General features: G+C 40.2%; 1 protein-coding gene across 4 annotated transcripts in view; it reads right to left on the reverse strand.

Moving 5' to 3' along the window:
* The window catches only part of LARS2 (leucyl-tRNA synthetase 2, mitochondrial), a 165,041-nt gene that overhangs the window by 77,894 nt on the left and 65,434 nt on the right, over positions 1–21,713 (reverse strand). For all 4 annotated transcript variants that reach the window (XM_072651392.1, XM_072651394.1, XM_072651393.1 and 1 more), the window contains 2 exons: positions 18,822–18,911; positions 12,422–12,565 (listed from right to left, as the gene is read on the reverse strand). In XM_072651392.1, the coding sequence (XP_072507493.1) occupies positions 12,422–12,565; positions 18,822–18,911 (234 nt within the window). The remainder of the gene's footprint in view (positions 1–12,421; positions 12,566–18,821; positions 18,912–21,713) is intronic.

A 21,713-nucleotide genomic window follows, 5' to 3' on the forward strand; every position in this document is an offset into this window, starting at 1 on the left:
GTCTACCCTTAGGAGAAGTGATCACTAGAGAGCGAAGCAGCTGCTAATGATGTCTGACTTGTCAGCAAGGTACAGATTGGTGATGTTGTTCTGGTGGCAAGAATAAGCAAAAAAAACCAAAACAAAACACAAAACCCCTCCAAAACCACAACTAGGCTTCAGCACTTACAAGAGAAGGAAACAACAAAATGTCATAAGATGTTTTCCAGTAAATGATTCTGACATATTTTTACAGGCTGTTTTTCATCTAAGGAGTTATGAAATATTGAACATTTAACTCTCCTTATCATACAATGGAAAGGAGATTCTCTTGGATGTAAACTTAATAGCTATTTAATGAATCTCACAAATGAAGGCATCAAAAATAGACTAAAGTAACATCTTGCTTTGATGAAAGTCCAAAGCAGCTTGGCTGAGAGACCCTGCAGAAACTTGGTTAGAGCTTGTTGGTTACTGGCTCATATAGGCATCTCCTTTTCATTAATGGAGCAAATTTACTATCCTAATAGCAATTAAACTGTGAATGCATATATGGTAATAAAACCATACTGTGAAATCACAATAAAATGCCAGACCAATCCTAAAATAAAAATTGATCAGGTGTTGGCATACCTGGTTGGTAGCACCCATTGATTCCTCTTTTTTCTCACCCTCCCTCAACTTAAGTGCACTCATACTTTCCAAGCCTGAGAAGTACAGACCCATTTTGATGCTACTGCTTTCAAGTATTAAGGGTAGAACCCAGCTTGATGAACTGTTTAACCCCTCTGTCTCTGTTCAATTTGGAAAGACATGCCAAGATACAAAAGAAGGCTGAAGGCTTATTAAATACCTGAAAAAGATTTAAAACCATGCTAAGTATTATTCCCATTTAATCTGCAATACTAGACCAGTGCAGTATCCTGGCTAAAAACTTGGTTTCTAACCTGAAAAAGCACAGACTATGGTACCCGACCAGAAAGTGAAAGGTTAACTAGTTTCCAAAGAAAATTCTGCCTGATGTTTTTTTTTTTAATTCTTTGAAAATGACATGTAGAGCTTTTAAGCCTCAAAAAGACTTGCGATAAGCCCCTATCTCAACATTCCTGTGTCCTAGACAGTCCAATTAGGCCCTTTGTTTCCAATAAATTCATAGTGCAGTGTCTTGCAATAGACAATAAATACTGAAATGAAATGATGAGTTAACTTTTACAAGGAACAATTTATTATCTAAAATTTTTATCTGCCTTTGCATTTTTTTTTTAGAGTTGTCTCAAGTTATAATAGCTAACTCTTTGGGCAAGAAAGCTATCTAATATCATCTGGGCCAATCAAATTAATTTGCCAAAGGTTTATGAGGTTATCACTTTCCCAAGGTCAAATAAACTGTAAGCAGCAGAGTCAGGATTGGAATCTAGTTCTTTTTACTCCAAATCCAGCATTCCTTCTACTACACCCAATAGGTGACATTGAAAAAAAAAAGGGAGCTATCTAAACTACATTCAACCAACATGGAATTCTAATCTAAATAGGAATAGGGAGTGAAAAGCGGAATGGGAAATCATCATTCTAAATATTAAAAGGGCACTTATCCTGCAAAAAGCATAAAAAAACCCACCCATGATGCTCCTTTAAAAAGCACAATGGCCAGCCCTTACTCAAGGAAACATGACTCTGAGCTTCCATGATCTGTCCATATGGTGACCAGAAGCTACTAAACTCGGTATAATCAGGGTAATGATTTATAATTAAGATAAAGGCAAAGCCCTCTCTTCCTCTTTCTCTGAGGAGCTTACAAGTCAGAAAAGATCAGACTGGCAGGTCAATTAAAGTCAATTCTTTCCCATCATTACCCTCTGCTTTTTCTGCCATTTATACAATTTTTTTCCTCCAGACTTACTGTATTTGCACTCATTTCTCAGAAACACTTGATAAGTATGACCCTTGGTTGCTATGAAACCAGCCTTCAATCGCAGGCAAGAGGTTTCTGACGTAGCAGAAAGAACACTGACTTGGAAAACCTGGGTTATGGTTCCTGTTTCACCATCATCTAAATAGCTGGATGATCCTGAACGTATCACTTTGCTTTTCTGGGCCTCAGTTACCTGATCTGTAAAATAGGAGGAGGGAAAGAGGGGCATGGCCCTTAGGATCTTCTCTGGCTCTATCATTTTATGATTCGGTGATTCTAGATGAGCCCTAACTTCTCTGGTTCTCCCTTTATTTGTAAGAAAGGACAGGACAAGGACAATGGAGATTAAGATTGTTTCAAGCTCAGAGTCCTATGAGCCAGTGAATACCTACTCCCTTCAATCGTTCCCAGTTCTAAAACTCTAAGGTTTTGGGTTTTTTTGGAATTGTGGTAGATTATTTTATTGACTGATATTGATTGATTTTATTGATTGTCTTTTACATACATGATCTTTGCAAAACTGCTGTTAGTTTAATTTTTTTCTACGAGTTCTGTTCATTTGACTTTGGATCAAGAAGTTTTCCCAGGTTTTTCTGAGATACTCCCTTGATCATTTTTTATACCACAGTAGTATTCCATCTCTTTCACATACCATAACTTGCTGAACCATTCCTCAATTAACAGGTGTCCCCCCAGTTTTCCAATTCTTTGTTACCACACACAAAAAAAGGCTGCTATTGTACAAGTAGGTCCTTTTCTTTTTTTCTTTGATCTATTTGGGTATAGATGTAGTAATGGTATTACTGGGTCAAAGGATACGCACAATTCAATAGCTTTTTGGGCAGAGTTCCATGCTTTCCTGAAGGATTGGACTAATTCATAGTTCCATCAACAGTGTATTAGTAAAGACACTTTCCTAAACCTCCTCCAATATGTGTCATTTTCCTTTTTCTGTCATCTTACCTAACTAATGGCTATGGGGCAACATCTCAGTATTTTTTGATTTACTTTTTTTAAATTAGTGGTTTAGAGCATTTTTCTCATGACTGTGGATGGCTTTTCATTTCTTCCTCTGAAATTTGCCTGATCATATCCTTTGAATGTTCATCAACTCTAGAAAGACTCAATCTTATAAATTTGGCTCAGTTCCCCATACATTTGTGAAATAAGATTTTTATCAAAGAAACTTGCTGCAAAGTCCACCCCACCCCACCCTCACTAGTTTATTGGTTTTCTTCTGATTTTAGCTACATTGGTTTAGTTTGTATAAAAAAACTTCAACTTTATAGAATAAAAATTGTACATTTTTCTTCCTGTGAACTATATCTATTGTTTTGGTCATTATTTCTTTCCCTGTTAATAGAACAGCTGAGTGTTTTCCCCCCATGTTCTACTTTTTTGTAAATGATACAGCTATCTGTGTCTAGATCATGTATCCATTTTGAGCTTATCACAGTGTATGATGTGGCCTATTGGTCTATGCCCAGCTTCTGCCAGTCTACCTTCCAGTTTTCTTAGCTTTTTTCTGTCAAACAGAGAGCTTTTGCCCTAACAGCTGGGACTTCCGGGTTTAGCAAACATTGGGTTGGTGTGCTCATTTGTATCTGTTCCAATGATCAATCGCTCTACTTCTTATCCAGTACAAATTGTGTTGATAATTACAGGTTTGTAGTACGCTTTAAGATCTGGTATTGCTCGGCACTTTTTTCATCGATTCCCTTGATACTCTTTCCCCTTCTCCACTTAACTGTATTCTGGTTTTTTTAGTTACATGTAAAGATGGTTTTCCACATTTACATTTATAAGATTTTGAGTTCCAAATTTTTTCTCCCTCCTCCTCCAAAACTCCATGATTTTAAGGTAACAAATGATTCTAAAGGCACACAGCCCCATTACAGACACAGACATCAGAGTCTGTGACATCACACAAAGTATGAAATGTTTGTCCAAGGTAATACTGAGGAAAAAGCTGATGAGGCTACTTAGTGGCACATGAGGAAAGTGCTAGAGTCAGGAGAACTTGAGTGGGAATCCTGCCTCTGCTATGTGACCCTCATCATAAAGTAGGGATAATAATAGCCTCCACCTTACAAAAGAAAGCGCTTTCCAAACCCTAAAATGCTACATAATTCTAGCTGCTATGATGATGGTGATGACAGACCTCAGAAGGCTGTTTGGTGAAATTCTAAAATGCCACATTATTGTTTCATTTTCTTATCAAAGTATGACAAGTGATATCCCAGGTAATTTATTAATTTCCCTCAATTCGTGTTTTGAGGTCTTTGCTCCCATTTGCTTCCAGAGAAGTAAAAAAAAAAAAAAAAAAGAGAAAACTTCATTGTTTATACAACATAGGCTTCATTGGGGGAGGAGGAGGTAGGAGAGTTTGCTTTTACACATTCTTATACTTCAAAAAGATTTTCACGTCTTGTTTCTTCATCCTCACGATATTTTTATGGAATAGGCCCAGGTATTTATTACCACTTCATAGGCTCAGAAGTTTATGTGCAGAAAACATAGTCCCAGTCAGTCTCCTGACGCCCCAGCCCACAGGGATCATTCAGACAGTGCTGCTGCATCTCCCTCTTCTTGGCATTCCAGGGTCAGGCTGAGAGTTTGGGGCATGCTGCTCCTCACCAGGGAGGCTTGGGAGGAAAACCCAACCCTGTGTTAGTGTCTCCTGCCCAGGAAAGTTACATCAGCCAGCAAGTGCTTATTAAGCACCGACTTTGTTCCAGGCTTGGCATGAAGTACTGGGGACATAAGCAGAATGAATGAAACAATCCCTACTCAAGACGCTTACCATCTAATGGAAGAGACAAAGACATACATGAACCAATACAGAGCAAATATAAAGAGGACCAAAATAAAGGATACGAGGTAGTTCGGGAGACCACAGTGGGCACTTAATGAATGTTTACTGATTGATGAGAAAAGACACAAGGATGGGAGATATTACATAAGAAATATCAGCATTGAACAACTGAGGAGCTATGTTCAGAAAGTCATAGTAATGAATTGAATCTGTATATTGGAGGAGTTGGGTGAGATCATCTCTCAGATCTCTTCCAGTTTTAAGTCTCTGATCCTATGAACCTAAAAATTATTCTGAAGTTACAGTAAAAAAGTACTGTATTTCCAGCAGAGGAGAGAGGAGGAGCTCCAGAATTTCTGGACAAAGAAGACAAGAAGGCCTCTCTTTTCTGTGTTAAACCTGAGCCAGAGAGAGTGGTCTGAGGATGCTGCAGAGAGCATGAGGAAGTCTGAGCCTACAATGGCTCTGCCATTCACTTGATAACCTTTAAAATCTATAAAATGGGGTTAATGCTGCCTTCCTTGGACTGACCTCAGAGGGAAGTGGTGAGGATTAAAAGGAGATAATGGCTGGAGACTTTTTGGGCTGCTGGAGGGAAAAAAGTGCTGGCATTGTCTAAAAACAAGCATTACCATGGTTCAATCTCAAGCAAAGATTATCCAGGATTTAAACGATTTACTTTGATGCCCCACAAAGAGGCTGACAGCTCATTAGAGAATTTCTTACTGGCTCTTCTCTGTGCTGAAATCTAATTTATGTGCACACCCACTTTCACTTGGTGGGTTCCTGAGCTCACCAGGTGGGTGCTCCTTCCCCTGAAACAGATCTCAATTCCTCCATGCTTCCTTCCTCCGGTGAATGTCTCTGTCTTTCTGCAGACCCACCCTCAAAGAGGAGGGGAACTTCTTATTTTTCTCAGTGTCCTGGGGTTACCCCCATCGAGCACTGTCCACCTGTCTGCTATTTCTTGTTATTGCTACAGGATCAGCCCTCATCCTTTTAAATCAGATGTGTCCTGGAACATGCCACTTCTCTTGTAGAAGAGGGGCCGACATGCTGCAGCCTATTCAAAAAGCCCGCAGGAAACAAGATTTTCCAGCCTGCTGTACTTGTGGGTGGGTGGCAGGGTCCTCTCCTACTTTAAAGTCTCATTTACCAAACCCTTATGACATTCTCCTGGATTTGCAGCCTTCACCATCCTTCCTAATGGCTCATTTTCTCAACACCGTAGAGCATTAGCTTTGTTCAAATGCTTTTATCCTCTCCTTCTCATTCTTTCTTACAAGGGGCAGCCCTGTGAGTGGGCATGTGGGGAAGGTAGGAAATAAAAGTGATGTAAAAACAAAAGGTAACAATGTATTTGTTTTTTAAAGCAACAGATTTGGCATGAGGAAAGAACTGAGTTCCAATTGTGACTCTGAGAATCATGAGTTGAGTGACACTAGGCAGATCATTAACCTTGGAGGCCCAGTTTCCTCATCTATGAATTGGGGGCAGTAATGCTTGTGATCACTAGGACCAGCAGGGCTGTCACCTTGGATCCTTCCTCAGTACGTGGGCTTTCTCCCCCTGGGATAGGCCTCCTTCTCCCACTGGCATTCTCCATAGCCCTGCTGGCCATGTTTCCTTCTCCATCACTTGCATTTCTCTCTCTGTATGTTTCCCCCCACGCCCCCTGGGGACACCGTCTCTTTCAGCTCCCTCATTAGAAGGTAAGCTCCTTGAGCAGGGGCTGTCTTTCTTTTTGTTTTCATCTGTATCTTCAGTGCTCAGTGCAGTGACGGGCACATACATAGCAAGTACTTAATGTCTGTTGCCTGCCTGGTGATGAAGAAAGAGCTTTGTGATCTTGAAAGTGGAAGTTATTATCATCCACAGCTCAATCTAAGAGTTAATCTTCTGTTGGCAAATCACGTTTCATTGGCCGTGCCTCTTTCTAGCCCATTCTTCATTAGGCAGGGAGGTGGTTAAGAAGCAGGCACAAGCAGGAGCAGTTTCTAAATGGTGGCTGTATGCTTTAATGAACCAAAAATATGCTGGGAAGTGACACTCAACATGTGTGGCCATTTCTCAACACAGGCCACTCCCAAGCAGCTCTGGGATTAGTACTATCATGTTTCAGATTGGTCCCCTTGGGCCGAGGCTGTACCATGAGTGCCCTCCTGCTCTCGCCTCCTTTACCCTACTTAAAAAGCTGGTTGCCATCAAGGATGCTGTCTTTTCTTCTCCAACAAGCTCATCCATGAAAGTGAAGAGGGGGGCATCCAAAGGGGAGGGAAGAGGTAAGTGTGAGCCCATCCCCTTCCCATCACAAACACTTTTGAATGAATTTTTAGCTTCTTGTCTATTCAGGGGCCTTCTGTTCTCAGTCGTATTTACTACATGTACTTGAAGGTATTGAAATATTATTTCAAAAGCAAGCTCAACATGTCCCAAAAGTCTTAGTGCAAGTTGAAACTAGGCTTAAAAGACAAGCACATTACAACTTTTGGGACACCCTGTAGCCATTGGCTTTCCTAGCAAATCGATCGGATTACTGTCTCTATTATTTAAAAATCCTTTGCACAGACCGTATAGTTAAATATATACATGATGCCTGCCCTATAGCAGCTCCCAAGAGAAGAAGAACAGTAAGAACATTTTTTTAAATTTTTTTTTTTTAATGAGTAAGTTGAAATTACAATGACTACAAACAAAAGGGAAGTGAGCGCAGGGAAAGCCTTGAGGTTCCTGTATGATGTGCCTGGTACCTATTCAAGTTCCAAACAGATCAAATAGGATTAATGATAGGAAAAGTGGAAATTTTTTTTTAAGAAAAGCTATCATAGTAGCTTTGGTTGGTTGGTTGTTGTCCTTCATTCTCATAGAGGACCAAAATGACATCACCAAAATAAAGTGAAGTTTCAGTGTGTCCAACTGTGGCTGATCAGACCTATACGAGCTCAGAATGCTCTACCACAGGATGGGCACAGATAGTCCCTGTGAATATTTGGGGTGGATATCCCAAATATGCGCATCTTGCATTTACTTTGTGCTGTCTTACTTCTGCTTTGCTCATAGAGCACAGCGCCCTTCCTGATGTGGGTACACCAGGTTGAGTGGTCCTGTGCCAGTGTCTCCCATATCCCACAATCAAATCCAAAGTTCTTGAGAGAGACCTTGAGAGTGTCCTTGTATTGTTTCTTCTGGCCACCATGTGATCGCCTGCCCCACGCAAGTTTTCCATAAAATTGTCTTTTTGGCAAGCGTACATTTTGCATTCAAACAACATGGCTAGCCTATTGGAGGTACGCTCTCTGAAGCATAGTTTGGATGGTTGGCAGTTTGGATCAAGCAAGGACTTTAGTGTCTGGTACCTTATCCTGCCAGGTGATCCTCAGAATCTTCCTAAGACAGTTCAAATGGAAGCCATTCAGTTTCCTGGCATGGTATTGGCAGACTGTCCATGTTTCACAGGCATACAACAATGAGGTCCACACAACTCTGTAGACCTTCAGTTTGGTAGTCAGTTTAATACCTCTCCTCTCCCAAACTTTTCTTCGGAGCCTCCCAAACACTGAGCTAGCTCTGGCAATAGGTGCATCAACCTCATTGTCAATGTGCACATTCCTGGGAAGTACACTATCAAGGTAAGTGAATTTATCCACAGCATCCAAAACTTCTCCATTTGTTGTAACCGATGGTTCCACATATGGATGGTGTGGTGGTGACTGATGGAGCACCTGTGTTTTCTTGGTGTTAATTATTAGGCCAAAATGAGCATAGGCAGCAGAGAATTGATCCATACTTTGCGGCATCTCAGCTTCAGAGGCTGCACTAAGTGCACAAGCATCTGCACACAGAAAACCATGCACCAACACTCCCTCCACTTTGGTCTTGGCTCATAGCCTTTTCAAATTGAAAAACTTACCATCAGTACGGTAGTTGACCTTGATGCCGTGTTCATCATCATTGAAAGCATCTGACAACATGGCTGAAAATATTATGCTAAAAAGCATGAGAGCAAGAACACAGCCCTTTTTCACTCCATTGGTGACTGGGAAGGCACAAGAGCATTGTCCATTATCCAGAACCAGGGCAATCATGCCATCATGAAATTGATGTATAATACTGATGAACTTCTCTGGGCAACCAAATTTTGATATAATTTTCCATAAGCCCACAAGACTAACAGTGTCAAAGGCCTTGGTCAGATCTACAAACGTTGTGTGCAGACCTCTGTTCTGCTCCTGGCATTTGTCCTGGAGTTGTCGTTCAGCAAACACCATATCGACTGTTCCTTGGCCCTTTCTGAAGCCACACTGGCTCTCAGGTATATGACCATGTTCCAGGTGAAGGATTAACCTATTAAGGAGGACTTTAGCAAGAATCTTGCCAGCACTGTCTAAGACAGAGTCCCCCCACTCCGTGATTATTGCAGGACAATCTATTCCTTTTACCTTCATAGAGACGGACAATGGAGGCATCCATGAACTCTTGGGGATAACCTCCTCTTGCCATACAATCTGGAAAATTTCAGTCAACCTTTGTATGAGCAATGGTCCCCCTACTGTGTAAATCTCAGCTGGAACAGAATCAGCACCAGGTGCTTTGCCACCTGAAAGGAGCCTAATGGCCCTCAAAAACCTCTTCTTCAGTTGGAAGTTCAGTTAAGGAGGGATTGACTTCAACAGTAAACAGTCAATGGCCTCAGCATTGACTGATGATGGTATAGCTTTGGTAGGAGCAGGTAAAAGACCTGGTGCCCCAATTTAACTCAGAAGATTTAGTTACAAGCTTGGGGAAAGTTGTCTATGTCAGCTGAACTTACCCAATTTTGGGGCATACCTTTCATACCCTATCAGGTGAATGCTCCATAGAGCATTTGCTTCTCTTGTGTTTTTTCAGACTGTAACCATTGGTAGGCTAGTACCTTATGAAATCTGATGGGGTAGTTGAGTAGGCAGCAGACATTTTTACCACCATTTTAAGGGCAATTCCTTTGTTTTTTTAAAATGTCTTTTCTTTTAGATACTTTAACAAGAAATGCCCTCTCCCCTAGCTCTGTCTCCCTGTCTAGCTGTCTTTCCTCCTTTCTGTCAGGATGTCAGACATTTTATTATCCTTGGAACTCCTCTTGCTTTTTGTAGATAAAGTCCAAAAATCTGTCTTGCTATCAGCACCTCAGCCTTGTTGCCCACAAAACACCTCCCACACACATCTCTGCCAAACTAATTCATGCCGTCAGATACTCCTACTGCAACTTTTCTCCATCACAGAAATGAATTCTGGAGTCATGTATTAATAATTCACCAGAGAAACATACGAAGATGGGATGGGAGAAATAAAGCCCTAATATAGATCAGGTTTATTAATGCAATTTTTTTTGCATCAAGATTTTCTACAACTTTCCTGCATTCTTCCTGAAAACCTCAGAGATATTTGAAGGAAAAGCGTGTTCCCATATAATAGACATGCTCATGCTAAGACCATCATCTGAATTCTTGCAAACTATTCTCAAATACTTTACAAGATTTAAACACAAACCTTGGCCTGCTCTTCACTGGCAAGCAGAACTAGAACAAGAAACTGCCCCATGTAACGGAGGAGAGATCCAGGGTCTGCTCCCACTTGGGCCATAATTAGCTGCGTGACAGCGCATAAATAATTTTATCTCTCTGGCTTTTATGTCCTTATTTGTAAACCAAAGAGGCCAGCCTGGATAACACTGAAGGCACATTCTGATTCTAATTCCTCAACCCAGTCCCTGCTCCTTCTATGTGGAGAGACCGACACAACAATCTGTTTGAGACCAAAGACAAGCAATACCCAAGCTAATGAAGAACCAATCTTAATTAGAACTTAGAAATGGAAAATACGACGGCCAGGATAATTTCACTAAGAGGGGAGTCTACAACATGTCCCCAAAGGAAGCAGGAAGACAGCAAGGCAAAGACTTGAGAAGTTCGAATTTGCAGCACTGTGCATGGAAAGATAGGTACAGCTTTATTTATTTATTTATTCTGAGGTAAACAAATTGCTAAACTCCAAAGAAAATCCTCTTAATTAATTTGCATGAGTTTTGAGAAAACCAAACCAGTTACCATGGTAACCAAACATTTCTGCTAAAAAGCTGAAGCTGCAGATTACAATTTAGGTAATGCTACCCAATATATTTCTAACCAGATAAATGTCAAAACCAAAGAGCTAATTAGATTTATCTTTATAAAAATGACCATTAGAAAGTCACTTGACAATATCAGCCTAGCATCCTAGAAACAGAAGGATCAAAACACATGGAACTTTTACCATAGCTAAGGTTCTTCATCCTGTCCAGGGAAGGAAGGTAATAGCTACATCACCGGTTACTGAGCTGTTAAAGGGTTTTTTTTTCCAATTTTATAAGTTATTTGTGTTCTACTCCATCACTTTCCTATAGATTATAGTAGGGCAACAGGCAGACTAATTTAAAAGAGTCTACCACCTTCCTCCCACTGCCATGCCAAATGTCATTAATACAATCTCTATAATGCATTAGTTTCAAAATGAAAATACCAGAGGCCAGAACTTCTGGGCAGCACTGACAATTAGGTCTGACATATTGCCTCCAGAATAACAGACTTAATTTAGTAATTTGGTTAATTACTGAAAGTAATTTACATTTGTGCTTTAATTATCACGGTGGGTCTAACCCATGACCCGTTCTACCATTCTCTGACAAGGGCATGAAGGTTATATTCTCCTTGATGTTAAAATCTAAGGTTAGGAGTGTACACTGCAGCATTCTAGTCTCTTAATCCTCTTATTCAAGAATTCAAACCTTTCTTGAATCCATTTATATTTTCAGTCTATGGTCTCTCTTGGTTATGAGCTGCTGCTATGTGAAGGGGTACATCCTCCATCTTAAATGTGCTTTTCTGAAGCTTTAGGGGTATCTCTAAATTGAATGCTCAAGAACTGAATGACCAGGTCTTTATGAATGTCTTGGCACAATGTCATGGACTTTAAGCCTATCTCTTCTTTGCCTTTTCAGCCCTAATTTTTCATCCATCGTGACAGATAGCAACCCATTCTATTTCTGATGATTTCTGTGCCCTGTACTAGACATCGTTCTCTAGTTTCTTTATATTTCTTAAGTGGCAGTGACCAGAACAGGGGTCTCATGATTTTGTATAGTCAGGAAAATATTTTCTGCTTTTTTTTTTTAATGGAACACTGAATATTTTGTTGGGTTTTTGTTTATTGTTTTGTTTTTAGCTTCAGCAGCACACTGAGTTTCTTTAGGAGAGTCAACAATGACAACCAGTTTTCTTTTGTGAATTGTAAGCATTCAGTTCCTCATCTTATTGTGACTGCAATTACAGTTCCACATCTTCTAAGCATTAAGGTACCTTACAAAGTAAGGTCTTACAAAGTAAGTAACGAAATAATGTGATCCTGGTTTTGCATGTGAGACAAGTGAAGGATGAAGAGGTTAAATGACTTGTCCAGAGCCACATGACCAGTCTAGACTCAGAGCCTGGATTCAAACCCTAGTCTCCCGATCCCAAGTCTAGCTCTTCTCTCTCCTGTACAATCCTGCACCCTTTATGAAACTCATCAGACACCTTTTTGCTCACTCATGTGCCAGGAAAAGACGCTGCTCCCAGCTGCCCATCTCCAAGCTGGCTTCCTTTTCCAACAGTGCCCAAATGCCTAAGCATCATGGACCGAGGAGCCCCGTGGGGCACACTCACCTTTGCGTAGGCAGTTGTCTTAATAAACCACTGCTTCAGATACTTCTGTTCCACCTTTGCTCCGGAACGCCAGGAACAGCCATTCTCATCTACCTGTTCATTAGCAAGCACTGTGTGATCCACTGGGTCCCAATTAACCAAGGCCTGCAAAATTCATAAAAGAAGATGAGGAGCTATGGACCACCTCAGGTTTTCATCACTGCTTGAAGAAGTTATTTAGCCAATTCAACAACTCTATTCTCAGGCTAGGAGCTACTGCCCCCTAAAATGATTCCAGGAAAGTACTGGCCATCTGAAAGCAAATGAGCTAAAAACATTTAAACTTTTCTCTAGATTTAGTGAATAGTGAATAGTTCCTTACTCATCTCAGGAAATGAGTTTACAGGTTTAGAAATTTTGGAAAAAAAGGAAAAAGGGAAAAATGAGAATAATTTAGCAAAGTATGTTATTTTAGGAAAACATCCATAGTATTCACCTAATTAATGAAGTCCCACAGGATAAGGATCTTTAGCTTCTTTAGTTTAGTTTCACCTTTAGTTTATGCCTCTCTAGAGATACTTCCTATTCCTGGCAGCTGTAGTCACACTTTTGAGACAAAAAGGAATACCCAAGGAGTAGTGGGATACCCTGGAAAAATCTGGCTACAGGCACAGTTTGTGAAAATTTAATAAACAAAGTCTATAAGAGATTCTTGTAAAGTTACTTAAAACACAAAAAAGAGCTAGGAAGTTTCCAAGATTGTAATTTTACAAAGAAGTAAATGTACAGACATCAAGTATTGCCTCAGCGACAAGCTGGATGACAGAGATGATTTAATTTCTTCAAGTAGCCTCCCCTTACCAAAAAAAAAAAGCACTGTTTAAAAGAAGAAATAAAAATAAAATATTCTTCTCAGTAAAGCTCCTCAAAAGAGTTTACATTAGCCCAGTTTACTGTCTTTAAGGAGATCAAATCAAAATCAGTCAAAGAGAAATTGCCAAAGTGTCATTTGGTAACCATGATGTCCCAAGTTTCAAGCATAAATAGTTTAAAACTGCACTAAGACTTTGGGAACAACCTAGTTAAGGGGCATATATGTGAAGTGAAAATTTAGCAACCACATATTCTACAGAGAAATGAAAAGACAGGAGGACCCAAAGAGCACCCCAATCTCAGAGAATTTATAAGAAGCAAATACGTAATCTTCCATATTTCAAAAACAAGTAGGAACTTTTTCTGATGTAACAAGGTCCTGAGAGGTAGCACGGTATAATGAGTAGAGGGTTAGGAAGACCTGAGTTCCAGTCCTGTCTCTGATACTTAATGGCTCTGTGGCCTGGTACAACTCACTCAACCTCTCAGTGCTCAAGAAACTCCCATGGACTCTTAAGTCACAGACACATTGCCAGATATGTGCTGGTGAAGGAAGTTTGCATACCAGAATAATCACAGGATCAGAAGCCCATGTCCACTTCCTATTATCCACCATCTCCCCAACCCCCAAGAAATCTCATCATCTGATCCTTTAAATCAAAATGTCCCAACTTTTTTTGAGAACAATGAGGTGCTGGCCCTCAGGTTACTCAAGAATAGATGACAAAGACAAAATACTTTATCTTCCACCTTAATTAATTATGCTGCAAAGCTTCAGTAATTCAAGGATCTGAAATTTCACTGGTATGAGTCCTCTTTGTACAAACACAGATCACAGTCTCTTCCACGACTTGGTAGATGGTCCCTGAGGGGTCCTCTAGGTACAAATTCCATCATCCTGCAATGAACTCGATAAGCCTCTCTAAACTTCATTGTTCTGGTCCTTGGACAAGGGGCATACAATTGAAGCCTTCTGTTTGGGTAGGACCTTTTAGAGCCTGAGATCTACTAGTAAAGGCTTTGAAAATTCAAGGTTACTTCCACACCATGATAAGATTTTGGAGTAGGATATTAGTGGAGGCTTTCAAAGTACACTATCATCTCACTTAGCCAGTACTAAAAGAAAAAGCAATCCTGCTTAACCAGATTTTTCAGAATTACAAGCTAAATCTCTAGATCCCTCTGTACACCTCTACTGATGAGTCCTAAATCTATATGTTCAGCCCCAAGCTATCTCTTGGACTTTGGCCCTATATCACCAATTGCCAATCTCTAACTGGAGGTTCCATAGGCAACCAAACTCATCATCTGGCCATCTCTGTTCCCCAACTCTACCCTCTTCCCAATTTCCTGTTTCTGTTGAGGGCAGCACCATCCTTACAGTCACCCAAGTTTACAATCTAAGTATCATTCTCAATTCTTTCTTCTCCTTCAACCCACACCCAAACAGCTGGCAAGTCTTGTCAATTGCATTGCCACAACGTATTTCCCATTTGTCCCCTTTACTTAGCTTATATGGCTGCCAATCTAATTTAAGCACTGACAGTGTAATAACCTCCTTTCCAATGTATCCTCCATAGGGCTATAAAATGGATATTCCTGAAACACAGGCCTAACCATGTCACTCCCCTGCTCAAGAAATGCCAAGAGCTCCCTCTCACCTCTAGGATAAACATAAACTGCTCAGTTCAGCTTTTAGATCCCTTTAAAATCCTTCCTCAGACTTCGTTTCCAGGATCCCTATCATCACTATTGTTCTCTGGTTCAAATGTCATTCTTGATCTATAAATGTCCACTTCCTTCTTTATGTTTTTCCATTGCCTTTTTCCTCTAGGTCTGGAATGCACTCCTTGCTCCTCAAAGAATCCAGGATTTCCTTCCAGGATTAGCTCAAGTCCCCTCTCAAACCCCCAGGAAACTTCCCAGTGAGGGCTTTCCCCTCTGTATACGTTTTGTACTTATATTCAGTGGACATGTTATATCCTGTTCAACAGATGGAATGCAAGCTGTTTGAGGACAAGGTCTGTTTTGTTTTCCTCTCTGTAGTCTTATACAGCCTGCTGCATGGTACACAGCAGGTGCTTAATAAAGACTTACTGAATTGAAGGTCTTTCTTAAAGAGTGACACATCCTTAATGCAATCTGACTAAAGTGGAAGGACCAGAGCCCTCCCTCACTCTAGACATAATCCTTCTACTGATGGGGCCTCACTAAATTTCAGATGGACCAAGAACTAGAAGAGAATCCAGAAACCACTGACTATGTTGCTGCAATTACACTCACAGTCACCAGGTGGCAGCAGAGAGGCAGGTTAAAACTGCTCAGGACAAGGGCACACTCCATGGCCTCCTGGCTTTTTTGTGGATTGTCATAGAACGCAGGATTTATTTAGAGTAAGCCTCCTGAAGGCAGGGTCTGTACTTGCAGAGTGTCATACGTAGAGGGGTGTGTGTATGTGTATGTGTGTGGCGGGGGGAGTGAGGGAAGGGGTTTCTGTGGAGGTACAAGTTATTAATCAGGCAGCTCGGTATGATCCTGGCCGAGTCTAAACCTCTATTTGCCTCAGTTTCCTCCTCTGTAAGAGGGGAACAACAACAGCACCTACTTCCTGGTGTTGTTGTGAGGATCAAATGAGATAGTCACTGTACGGCAGGTAGCACTCGGTGCTATGTAAACGTTAACTCTTGCTGTTAACCACAGCAGATGTGGCAAAAAACTGAAAAGAAGCTTACATATAGTGTGGCCTCCCAACAGTCCTAATCTGTCCAGGGCAGTGAAATATATAAAAAAATTACTTCTCTAAGACCCAGATTCCTTTTTTTTTTTTAAATTTATTTATTTAACTTTTCAACATTCATTTCCACAAACTTTTGGGTTCCAAATTTTCTCCCCATTTCTCCCCTCCCCCCACCCCAAAACACTGAGCATTCTAATTGCCCCTATCACCAGTCTGCCCTCTCTTCTAACATCCCTCCCTTCCCTTGTCCCCAGATTCTCTTTTGACCTGTAGGGCAAGATACCTTTCTGTACCCCATTACCTGTATTTCTATTTCCTAGTTGCAAGAACAATACTCAACAGTTGTTCCTAAAACTTTGAGTTCCAACTTCTTCCCATCCCTCCCTCCCTACCCATCCCCTTTGGGAGGGCAGGCAATTCAATATAGGCCATATCTGTGTAGTTTTGCAAATGACTTCCATAATAGTCGTGTTGTGTAAAACTATAATTCCCTCCATACTATCCTGCCCCTCATTGCTTCTATTCTCTCTTTTGATCCTGTCCCTCCCCAAGAGTGTTGACTTCAAATTGCTCTCTCCTCCCACTGCCCTCCCTTCTACCATCCCCCCACCCTGCTTATCCCCTTCTCCCCCACTTTCCTGTATTGTAAGATAGGTTTTCATACCAAAACGAGTGTGCATTTTATTCCTTCCTTTAGTGGAATGTGATGAGAGTAAACTTCATGTTTTTCTCTCACCTCCCTTCTTTTTCCCTCCACTAAAAAGTCTTTTGCTTGCCTCTTTTATGAGAGATAATTTGCCCCATTCCATTTCTCCCTTTCTCCTCCCAATATATTTGTCTCTCACTGCTTGATTTCATTTTTTTAAGATATGATCCCATCCTCTTCAATTCCCTCTGTGCACTCTGTGTCTATGTGTGTGTGTGTGTGTGTGTGTGTGTGTGTGTGTGTGTGTGTGTGTGTGTAATCCCACCCAGTACCCAGATACTGAAAAGTTTCAAGAGTTACAAATATTGTCTTTCCATGTAGGAATGTAAACAGTTCAACTTTAGTAAAGTCCCTTATGATTTCTCTTTGCTGTTTACCTTTTCATGCTTCTCTTGATTCGTGTGTTTGAAGGTAAGACCCAGATTCTTAACTTGAGGTTTATAAGCTATATTTTAAGGTAATCAGTCTCCTTTGTAATCCTATGTATTTTACTCAGTGCATTTAAAAACGTTCTTTGGAGAAGGGGTCCTAAGAAAGCTTCACATTGTCAAAGAGGTCCCTGGCACAAAAAAAGTTAAGTGCCCCTGCTCTAAGACTATCTATTGCTGATAGTTTTTTGAGTGAGAGACAAAATTATTAATCTGTCAGCATGGACAACGTTCTTGTTGAAAATTTTGTTTGTTTTATTAAGAGTACGAGGAATTTTCTCTTAAGGAATTTTTCATCTTAGTGGAATGCCTCTTAAGAAGTAAAGACAAAGCTGTAACAGCTAAGATTAAAACTGTTTTCTTTTCACAGTGTCTTCCTAAAAACCAACTTTCATGTGCAGACTGTAGTACAATTGAATAACTGCTCATTCGGCCATTTTGTTGGAAGAAAAACCCAAATATCTGCATATTTCTGTCAAATATGAATAATACCATGTTATAAGCATTCACCCTAAATCTAATAATACCATTAATCCTTATTTCTGAAAACAATAGGCTTTTAAAAAAATTAACCATGAAAATAGGTTACTTCAAAGGTAATACTTTTCTACTTCAAAGCTAATATGAATGTAACTCATCAATAAAATGAAATGCATGGTTAAATAGCTTTTTCATTTAAACCCTGGATTGTGATGGCCTCTTGTCACAGGACAACACACTAAATGAACATACCTGAAAGCCCATTTGAGGCCTCTCTGTAAGATCACAACATCCCTACTGACGACTAAGAAAGATGAATTAGTGCACCCAACCCAACAGGGCTGATGGCTGAGGAGGCAAAAAAACTGTTTCACTGAAATCTACCAGAGCTTGGAGATCTATCTTTGGTTTCTGAACTTTCTTCCTTACTCTAAATGTTACTGCAACTGCCCTCTCATCATCACCACCTCCCTCTCAGGACATTTCACACACTCCCTCAGCTATATGACCAGGTTAGTCTTTTTTGAATAACATCCCAGGGACAAAATAACCAATTTGCACAGGAAAAATTCATGTTTGATTATTTGTAGGGGGTGGGGAGAGGGAGAACAAGATTTACACACAATAAATGGTCTCAGAAATGCCCCTATAGATGCCAAATTCCTTCCCTCTTCTTTTTGTCTGGTTGAATTCTACTCATTCTTCAAAGCTCAGCTCTTGAACCACCTCCCTTGTGAAGCCTCCTTGGATTCACTTACCGCTCTGCAATTTAGAATGTTGATCTCTCCAGGAGCTATCTTTACTCCTACAATACTTATCCCCTTTAGTCCAATCAAAGTTTTAGTTTTCTCATTGTAGCTGCTGTCTCAGGAAGAGATGCTTTATCCTTCTTAACAAGAAATAACTTTGATTATATGATTAAAGCAACTCCCCCTAAGATAAGAGTGATAGGGATAGAGATTAGAAAAGAGTGATACAGTATATTAAATCTCTTTTAGGTTTATTTTAGGCCTAAGAGAATATAAGAGCTAGAAGGGACCTGGGCATGTAGGCTTGTTTTCATGGCTGCTATCTGAACAAATATTTTTCCATTTAATAATGCTGCTTTCTAAGAAGATAGAACATATTCAAAATGAGCAAGAATGTGCTCCAAATGAAGTCTAAGATGTAACAATTATACAAGTAATTTAAACTCACCTCCTTCTGGTAGGCCAGTCCAGCTTCATATAATTTAATAAAAAAGTACTGAGTCCACTTGTAATAATCTGGCAAACAAGTAGTTATTTCCTGAAAAGAAAAAAAAAAGGTATAGTCTATTGCAAATATTTTTTTCACGATGATACACCAGCCTTGCAAAAGCAATCAGCCCACACTAATGTTGATCAAACTATGAAATTTTCACTAGCCCAGGCAATATCCAAGTCAATTTTATCCTGAAAAGACGCTGCTTTCTAAACATCACCTCTCTTTTCTCAGAACGTATTCCATAAAGATGAACATGAAGACAATGACATGCTAATTTTTAAGAGCAATTAGCAAGTAGTAGAACAAACATGAATCCCCTCTGAATCATTTGATGGAAAATTATATTTGGCCATTTTTGCTAGCAAGAAACCCATTTTGAGGGTTATCAGTATGTGTAGGACCTGCTCATTTATAAGACAATAATATATGGAACCAGCAGCAAAAGCGGGAGGAAAATGTGTTTCTTTTAGTATTATTCTTATTTTGAAAACAGGCATTGTATCTGTATTAACTAACTGGGTCCTAATAGCTCCTTTAGACTCATTATGTTCCATTATGTTAGTCTGGCTGTCTCCACTCTTACTAATAGGTGCTCAAATGCATTATTAAATGTAATGGAAAAAATAATGGACCATGTAGCAAATCATGTTTCCAATTTTAAATTAAGTACTAACATCATTTTTAAACCTTTTCTTCTGAAAACATTACTTTAAAGCCTAGTCTTTTAAAATAAATTACTGGAAAAAGTAACCTAAGTCTAAATTTGTTGAATACAGGTACAAAAGCAACAACACTTTAAAAGCCGTGACCTCTCACTTCCCTAGTGTGCTCACTCAACTTCAAGAAACCTAAAAGACAATGCTGATACTGCTAGAGAGGCTTTTATGGGGCACTGAACTTGAGGGGTGATTCAAATAGTTCTGTCCCAGTGAAATTTTGTTAAAACTAAAGTCATTGCTACCACTGCGATAACAATCACTAAAGAATCAGATGACATAAAGGACAATGCAAAGATACAGGTTGGCCTAAGTAAGCTTTACCTCATTTCCAATGGTGCACAATTAGTTTACATAAAGAATTTCATCCAGGAGATATGTTACAGGCAAAGTTAGTGGGTTGGCAAAGAATAACAAATGGACAGTATGAGAGAAAGGCTGCCCCATAACCCAGGGACTGTACAAAGACCTAGGGAAAGAAAGGCTTTCAGCATCTTGGATAGATCCTTTGAAAGCAATTACTGCATAGAATGAGAAAACAGTCAGTGGAAGGAGTACCCACTTCAGTGAGATCACAAATTCATTAAAGTACAGAACATAGTGTTCCTGAATTGGAAGGAACTAGGAATAAAAATAAGCAAACAGTTTATACAAATGAAGAGAAGTGCTTTGAAGTCAGTGGGAAAAACAAAAAGAATGGTGCCCCTCCCCCATGCCCCAGGCCTTTCTTCAGCCCAGTTCGTGGGTACTTTGGTGGGTTCCTTTATCTGTCTGATTTTCTTTAGGGTGAAGAGGGACCAGAAGAGAAGTTTAAGGGCAAAAGCTACTTGAAGGGGAACAAAGGAATACAAACAGTGCAGCTACTGCTTACCTCAACCTCCTCCTTCCACAGAAAAGGAAACAGACTCAGAAAGATTAAGTGACTTGTTTGAGGTGCTACAGCCAACACCTGGCAAACCTGAGCTCAGGCCCAGGAATTGACTCCATAGCCAATATTCTTTCCACCATCCACTAATTATTGGAAATACAAAGGTGATAAACAGCACAGGCTCTCCTCAGAAGCTCACAGGCTCATTTTCCACTATCGGCATAGTTAGCTAGGCCCCCGTGAAGGCTGTTAGAGGTGGAGGTAACGAAATGGCAGCATGAAAGCAAATGACATGTCACTCATCATGTCCGACAGACTAGGCATGACTCAGTGGAGGCAGAGGACTGACTAATCATACAGAGGTGGGTGTTCGAGATGCTAGGTCAGCTCTACTACTGACTGTGTGTGAGTGTGTGTAAGGGGGGGTTCATAAGAGTCTTTGATCCTCCAGTGTGAAGGAAGAGGAGCAGAAGCAGGCCCTGGTTCAGCCCAATAGTCAAAGCAGAGATCACCATAGTCCAAGCTTCCAATCCTTACTCAGGTCACCTCTACCTCCAATGAACTGTGAGGCCAGATATACTTATTTTTCAAACATCTATAGGTAAGATTTTAATTTAAAATGTCCTCAGTGTCAAGAGTATATGTGGATGAAGAAGTCTAATGTTTATTCTTGCACTGGTGATAGAAAATCCCACTAATCACTTGATGGCAGCAATCTGAGTTAAGGTAAAAACTTAATGAGAAAGAACAAACCTCACTAAGAATTGCTTTAAAAACCTCAAATTATCAAAAAGGGGCAATGCAATATTATGTGGCCCCAGTTAACCTTTATGGGGTGACCTTCATTAGATGGGTGGGTTTCCAAGACACATTTTATCATTTCTGGTGGTGCATGGGCCCAACTTGATTGGGAGCAGGGAGCTGGGGTTAGATCTAAAGGACAAATGGGAGAAACTGTAATTTGGGGAATAACTGGATGAAAAAAGGGCTAAGAAAGATAATTCCTGGAAGATACATGCAAGATAGATTGGGGGGAAGGAGAAGAGGGCTCAAGCAGAGGTTTCAAACACTCAGCCCACACACAGTGTGCCTGTGGTCCACAATACTCCTGAGTGTATCTCAAAGCAGATTAAAATGTAGTTCCTAAAGACTTACTAGAATGAATGCTGAATGAAGTAAGAAGAACCAGGAAAACACTGTACGCAGTAACAGCAACATTGTTCAATGACCAACTTTGATCCACCGAGCACCTTTCAGCTA

Source organism: Notamacropus eugenii, chromosome 3 (assembly GCF_028372415.1).
Source record: "Notamacropus eugenii isolate mMacEug1 chromosome 3, mMacEug1.pri_v2, whole genome shotgun sequence".
NCBI lineage: Eukaryota > Metazoa > Chordata > Mammalia > Diprotodontia > Macropodidae > Notamacropus > Notamacropus eugenii.